This window comes from Lacerta agilis, chromosome 5, assembly GCF_009819535.1.
Source record: "Lacerta agilis isolate rLacAgi1 chromosome 5, rLacAgi1.pri, whole genome shotgun sequence".
Lineage (NCBI taxonomy): Eukaryota > Metazoa > Chordata > Lepidosauria > Squamata > Lacertidae > Lacerta > Lacerta agilis.
Window position 1 is genome coordinate 72,564,328 of NC_046316.1, and position 7,976 is coordinate 72,572,303.

General features: G+C 44.4%; 1 protein-coding gene across 1 annotated transcript; it reads right to left on the reverse strand.

Moving 5' to 3' along the window:
- Positions 1–992: 992 nt before the first annotated feature.
- On the reverse strand, positions 993–7,635 carry PFN2 (profilin 2; the record flags this gene model as incomplete). Its single annotated transcript, XM_033148183.1, is given in 7 exon segments — positions 993–2,933; positions 2,936–3,019; positions 4,460–4,486; positions 4,489–4,651; positions 7,489–7,532; positions 7,535–7,569; positions 7,571–7,635. Coding segments are annotated over 7 exon segments (456 nt in total), but the record flags the coding sequence as incomplete, so codon positions are not given.
- Between the last annotated feature and the right edge of the window lie 341 nt (positions 7,636–7,976).

The window sequence follows — 7,976 nt, forward strand, 5'->3', positions numbered from 1 at the left end:
CCAGCTGTAACATGCATTGTGAAGTGGTTCCAGATTTTCCCTGCCACACAAGGCTGTGATCAGGATGTGTAATGGCAGTCTTAGAACAGTATGCATATGTTCAGTCCAAGCTGACAAATCACCATGGAGAAAATTATGTAGAAAGGTGGGGTAAGAGAAAAGGGTGTAACACACCACAAATGATAATTTAGCACTTGCCTATGGTATATTACCTCCAGATACTCTTCTGCTCTGGAAAGAAACATTATTTACAATCTCTAAGTGCACATATCCCTATAGGACTGCATATGGTGATTCCATGTTAATTCTCCCTTCCAACTAAGAGCTGCTGGCTACAAGGGAAAAGGATCTCCACGTGCAGATATCATAACCCTTAGACTGAAGAGACACAAGGCTAAATAAGTGCTTGCTGCAGTGGAAAGATTCTATAAGCAGCCTTACAGCAATCTGGGGAAGCAGTAAGAGAAAGAGGAAAATCTACATAATTTACTTTTTAAAAATGGTACATCCTTTAAGAAGGAATAGCTTGAGGGTGCAAGACCATAGTTCTCCTCATCTGTAACAGAAGCAGAATTCAGCAGTGCAACACCATTCTAGGCTATACTCAGTCTCTAAAAATAACCTGGTTTAAGACAAGTTGTTGTATAGTACCAGAGGTATTGCCTCAGGATGCTCCACTCCCACAAATGCACCTTAACTGGTATAGGAATGTCTCATTTATTACTAAAAGCTAGTGCACAGTTTTATAGTTCAAGTAGTAATCTTTGTAAGTCAGGTCCATAAAGAACTATACTCAAATTTTACACCAGAGTGACTCCATTACAATGAATGGACTGCTCTTTATTAATAAAGACATGAGCCAGGTAAATGTAATACAACATTAACCCACCCTTAACACAGTCAGGTCGCCACAAGGGCACAGCAATATGACACACCTTCATAAGGGGTGGAGCAGGGGGCAGGTCAAAACCACATAACACACTAACTCATACTTTATTTGGTTGGAATAAATTTATTTCATCTGTCTGTAAACAAGGTGTTTAATAGTTTATGGCATTTTTGAAATGCATATTAAATCAGATGAGTTAGACTGTATCCCAGATGTAACAAAGTGCAGGGAAATAAATGGACAAATCAGCAACAAGAATTTGTTTTAAGTCTGTACTTATCCACAAAGGCCCGAACAATAGAAGCAAATACTAGTGTCACTAAAGTAGTGCCATTCAGAAGAAATCTTTCTTGTCAGTTAAAATCCATCTCACAATAGCAACAGTTCATTTTCTTAAAACATTAGTATGGCACAGAATACATTAAAAATTCATCACAGACAGCCAACTCAGTTATTCCAACCAGACCATCTTCCATTTCTCTTTTGTATCAGAGTTCTGCAGTTCTCTTTCAAATGGACATACAAATTAGTACTGTGCTCAAACTGACAATGTGGTTACACATTGTTTCGGATGACTAGTGCACAAGGCAGTTCACTCCACAATTTCTGCAGCAAGGGCATAACAGGCCAAATGAAGATTAGATTTGAAATGGTATCCGTTTGGACCGTTTTATCTTACAACTACCAACCTTCAAAAACATACACTGATATCAGAGCAGCAAATCTTATTTCTCAGTTGATGATCTGTCAGACTGATCTCAGACAGGCTATAGGTGTATAGCTGGAGGTGGTAGTTTGTTGACAATGACAATGCAGTTTCATATAAAAACCCAAGCTGCAAATCAAAATTGGTCCTATGAAAATAAATGAAACCGGACACACTCCAGATGGTTACACTGGGATATCTAAAGTCCATGATGGCAGCCTTTTTTACATTTCAACTACAGAACAGGAAGCTGGCAAAACAAAAACAAATTACTGTGCCTGAGCTATTGCGGTGATGGAATGTCCTGGGGATTCATTCAAGATGGGGATGGTGGTGAAGGGGAGGGGAGAAGAGCATCGGCACCTTTTCATAGTTTTGCAGTTACCCTTTAAAGCAGGATGCGCTTCAGACACCATGAAGAGTTTTGCAAGTCTACACAGAAGAGCAACAACAAAACTAAAGCAACACTTGTGACAGCTTCAAGCAGCAAATTGGTTAAACAAACCAGGCACTGTATTTAAAAATGTATATATATATAGATAGATAGAGATGGAAGCAAACAAAAAAGAAGAGTGGATTAAAGGTAAGGACAAGGGGGAGGAAAGTAGAGATATGCATGCACTTTTTCCCTCCCAACCATGCTCTACAAAAGGAAGACTAATGAGCTGTGTAAATGCTCAAAGTGCTGAGGAGGCATTGATCAATCTGGATTGTACAATCGGCACCTTATTTTGTTTAATTTAAATTGGTTAGTTCTCAATGTCACACTAATTGCTAAGACAAGTAACGCCTGGACTTGGCATGATTCCCTCCCAAGGCTTCAACGTATCATGCATATCATCTTTTGTGTTGCAATAGATGGTGCCAGATACAGAACATGGGTACAACAGTGATTAACATACAAACGAAAAGGGTACTGGAGCCATGACAATAGGGAAATGTGTAAATAAAACCGCCATCTATAGGCTGGTAGTACTTTAACACAAGAGGGTGGTGATGAAAACAGTTGCTATGTGGATGGGGAGAGGCTGCTTAGACGTCAGGCCTCCTCAGGTATAAAGCCAGTTCATAAGCTTTCTTGTTGAGTGTCCCTCCATGGACACCTTCCCTTTCCCATGGCCATAACCAATGCTGGAGTACACAAGGAAACAAGGATGAACAGAATTAAAGAAAGAATAACACCTTTCCCCACCAATAGAGGGATACAAAGGAGACACAGGTTCATACCCCATCACCCTGCATTGCTAATAAAGTTTCCCACAATGTAGCTCGAGGCCAGGAAAGTTTATAGCAATTTCCCCTAATACTTAACAGTCTGCCTAGCAACTAGAACCCAGAGTCTCTCAAGTATTTTGCCATTGAGTATGCCTTCTTATTCAATCCGCCTCCATGGACCCCTTCTTTGCCCATTACAAAGACCAAGACTGAAAGAGAAAAGAAAAGAAGTTTTACAAAGGAGTGTGTTAGACAAGGAATATTCCAAGTTTTAATAAAGCAGTACAATAGCATATTCAAATATTGGCATATCAGAACATTTACCTGCACAGCATTACTATCTTGTTTTGAACATTTACCTTGTTTAATTGAAAAGAATGTTCAGCAGATGCAGATGTTAATTTAATATGACCAAGCATTTTAAATGAGACACATGGGGCATACTGGGGTCAGGAAGCTTTGGCTATTTCTTGCAAGGTAAATGCAATGTGGGTAATTGAATTGGAATAACTGAAATGAACCTATTGTATCATATTCACTTGCTCCAGTAGTTCATAAGTCAAAAGTTGTCCACAGTACAAAAATAATCCATTGTGTTTATGCCAAAACAGCAGTCCTGAAGACCTTTAGCAATGCATGTACTGTTCTATGCCAGTAGGTGTCACTAAAATGTGTTTTAGTTCTGTGCGCAAAACAATCTTACATTCTCACTGTCCTCTCACTTTTGATGCTTCTACTTCTATACTAGTTGATTTGCCTCAAAGTAACTTGTAATTAGTCCAACAGGCCAACGTTTTATCTAAATTTAAAAAAGAAATCAACAGCACACATAGATGTCAACACAGAAGTAAACTCTATAGAATTTAATGAGTCTTACTCCTACATAATAGGTACAGGACTGCAGTTTTAGAGCAAATGAAGTTGAACAAGCTGAATGATGATCAGTACCATATATCAAAGTAAAAAGTACAATCCTAAGCACTGGGTTTTTAATAGACTAGTGTGCAGCATTTGTGGGAAACCTATGGCACTCAGCTGTTGCCAACTACAACGCCCATCATCTCTGACTACTGGCCATGCTGACAAAGATGGATGGGAGCTGGGAGTCCAAAACCAACTGGAAGGCCACAAGTTCCCCACCCTGTTGTATAGGATCAGGTTGTTAGAAGTTCCTTTTGGAACACCATCCAACATGCATTTCTTATTTACAGTGGAAGGTTTATATGAGAAGTCTGCATGGACTGGCATCCTGAAGTCTTGAGGATGTCTTGGAAATGTAAAGCAACAGATGTTCCATATTTAGAAACTGATATATGCATAAATATTCTATGAACTACTTAGCTAAGCAACCAGGTACATGTGCTCTTTGCCATATACTGCTGTACAATAAATAACATCCAAAATTAGAAGCCTTAACTTGCATTTTTATTCTACCTCAAGCAATTAATTTCAAATGCCAATATATTAACATCCTGGGTGCCTAGTCTTAAGAATATGGTCTTATTCTCCACAAAGCTATTTTGACAGCCAATGTCACCTAATCCAGATCTTGTTGGACAGATCAATTGAGATAATTTAAAGCCTACATGTTTTTTAAGCAGTAGAAAACAAAACACCAGATCAAACACTAGTGAAAGTTCCAAGCTTACCTCGACCAGCTCTGCCTACAGCAACATATATGTTGGCTCGCCACCTTGGCTCTTTGTCCTGATGTCCATTGTACAGTCACCATCCACATAGAGGCTATCTCTGATCACAGAGCACTTCTTTGCACCCAGAGTTAGACCATTGGTGAAGAAACCCTCGCGGTCTTTTCCTACAATCATATCTATTTCTACAGGCTGTCAAAAAGAAAGTCCATAGAATTTTAGAGCAACCTCTAATACCTGGATTCTGGAGTCAACTGTAGCTTCTAAAGTCTAACCCTGTATAAAGTTAAGTAGTTCTGAGTGCTACAAAGTAGGATGATACCCATGTAAAGTCTTCAAATATGTTTTTCATTAATGTGCAATTAATGATCAAACCCTGATTTTAGATTGTGCATATACATCTATGGGAGAGAAGATCAGCAAAAGTTATATTAGAGCTTCATGCTGTCTACAGGACCACTCCCTGCAATGTGCCAAATAACTAAAGCACTATGGCAGAAGCACAAAGGGTCTATGTTCTACATGCAACATAGGCACAAAATGCAGAATAACCTCCATTACTTATAGCTACATGGCTGTCAATAAGTTTCAGGGATGCTATCAAAGCATATTTTTAAAATTACAGTGTTCTCAAGGTTATGTTTCTAACACTGTGCATTTCTGTTCCCACACAGATTACAAAGTTAACATTACAGCTTCTCCAATGCAGGTGGAAAATGCACATGCTTTGCAAAACTGGGTATGGTAGCTCAATGTTAGACAAGCATGGGGGAAATTAATTAATTAATTTTTAAATTTAAATTTGTATGCCGCCCTTCATCCGACGATCGCAGAGCAATTTTCAATATAAATACCAAAAAATGCATAACATAGTAACAAGAGCATGGTGGGTACATATTAGCCCCGTTTTCTCAGGAATAGTGCAAGGTGTGTGTATTCATATAGTAAAATGGAAAAGGCAGTCCAGCAAGAAAACATGCTCCCACAGCACTGTATGATGGAATAGGCATCTTGTTCCAGTAGAACTGCAGAGTCATAGCAGGCCCCAGCCATTCCCAAAGCATAAGCCAAGATTCTACCCATAAACATCTTAGCAGCAAAGAGACTGGCTCAGCAGCTACCAAGGGCACCACTTCTTTTAACCCATTACTATGCCTCCTACAGACAGGACAAGGCTAAGCCATGCTTTAATACTGCTGACAGAGCCCTCAGTATTATTCCCAATAAGGGGCACTGACAAGAGGGGCGAGCAGTGCGGTTTAGAATAAGGGAGCTCACTTTTCATGACATTTGCCTGCATAGACAGGCAGCCAGCCAAAATGGCATTTTGGAGTGGAAGGGGATAAAGCCAGCCAGCCACCACCCCTGTTGTAATGCAAGATCACATTGCACACCTAATGCACTTGTAAATAAAGGGGAAGCGCCAACAGAATCTATATAATTTCAATATACATTTCAACACTCTAAGCCTGCAGATACCATATCGGTGAGTTAAGCAGGCAAGCACACAACCTTCTCACGGGAATTCCCCCCCCCCTTTCTTTTTATAAACTCTTATCTCGAAGGACCAGAAAACTTTATGGCAAGAGAAAGATGAGAGATGGAAAAACAGAGGAGATAGAAAGACTGCAGTGCAGAAACGGGGTGATTAATATCTCGGGAGAGAAGAGAAAAGGAGGGGTTAAAAAAAAATCAGCGGCAGTGCGCCATCTTGGAGGTGAAAAAACATGGAACCAGTAGCGAGGAATGGATTCACAAAAGCCTCCTACGCTGGATTCGCAAGTCTCTCCCCAGCAGTGCGGACCAGAGACGAGGGAATCCTACGCAAAGCCTCTCCAAGAATCATCGTCTCCCTTCCCCGCGCCCGGCCTTTTCCTCTCCTCTTCCTCCCCGCCGTATTGCCGGCAATTGCTCCAGCCCAATTGCCGTGGCAATTAAGGAGCCCCGCAGCCTGGCATACAAAATGGTCCCCCGAGAAGCCTGGGGCTATTCCCGTCCCAACCTGGCCCCACATGCCTTGGGAGGCTAGGGAAGGCGCGAGGTAGCAGCCAGCGCAGGGAATCTCAAAACGCCAGCCTGCCCCCTCCTCCCTCCCTCGCCCGCCCAGCCACCAGATAAAAGGGCCCTTTTCTCCCACTGCCTCAAATCACTACTTGGGAGAGGAGCCTTGGATCCGAGGGGGGGAAAGCACAGCAATGCCCGGGGCCTAACTCGCGCGGGCTGCTGCTTTCTTCCCATTAAAGGCGCTTTTACGGCCATCGTAAGCTGCGGGTGGGCGGGAAGGACAGGAGACACCGCAAGGAGGGAAACTCGCTGCCATTTACACCTTCGCCCAGCTGGGCCTCTCCTGCTATTCCCTTTTCTAGCACCCCCCGTGTTTCTTTTTTGGGGGGGTGGGGCGCTACGGCCGTGGCCCAAAGCTGGGAAGGGGACGCACACACGGGTGCGCGCGAGCATGAAGCAAAGGGCAGAAAGCGTTTTGCACGAGGGCGCTCCCCGCCCCCAGATTTCTCGCCTTGCCTCGGCTCCCCCACCCACCACTACTCCAAGGTGGGGGGGGCAAGAGAGAAATAATTATTATTTTTAGCTGGGTGGCAGAGGAAGAAGAGGGAGAGATGCAGGAACACAGAAAGCCCCTTTCCCACTCCCTAGTTGTGGGAGAGAAAAGGAGTCGCCTCCGCCGCACGCGGCGCTCCTTTTTCTTCCCTCGCCTGCGCGCGCGCTATGCATGAAAAAAGAAAAAAGGCTGCACTTTGCAATCCGCCCCTCGTGGGATTAGGTGCAACTCCGTGGGCTCATCCCTCCTCCCCCCCAAAGCCGAAGCCTAGTCGACCCCCCCCGCCCTCCATCCCTTCTCCAAGGGCCGAAATATGCCCACCCGGTTTTTTTAAAAAAATAAAGGGGGGTTACAATCATTGGGTTTGCCATCCATCCATCCCTACCCCCCCCCGGCACTTGCTTCTCTCCGTGACCGGGACCCCCCACCACCACCACCACTTACCTACCTACCTACCCTTGGCCGCCCTTACCGTAATGCTCTGAAAGATGCCCCCGGCCGTCGCTGCCCCGACAACTTGGCGTCACCGTAGCCGACAATGGCGGCCTCCTGCAGCCCCATCGCACATCAGGTTATCCCCGCGCCTGCCACGGAGGTCGGTGGCGGAGGTTGGCGGGTGAAGGAATAAGATGAATGGAAAGAAGCGGAGGGGGGATAGAGAGAGAGAGAGAAAGGCAGAGGGAGAGAGCAGCCCCGCAGCGGACGAGACTCTCTGACGGACGGGAAGGCGGCGGCGGCTGAGGAGAAGGCAGGCGGGGGAGGGGACCGAGGGGGTGGGTCCACCTGAGGCGCTTGCGGCGGCAACCACTGCCGCGATGGCCGCCCGCTCGCTTTTCTCCTTTTTTATTATTATTATCGTTATTATTGTTGTTGTTGTTATTAAATGGCAGCTTCCCCCACAGGGAGGCGAGGAAGAGGAAGGAGGCGGCCACTGGGCAGCGCCCAACCGACCCGCAGCGA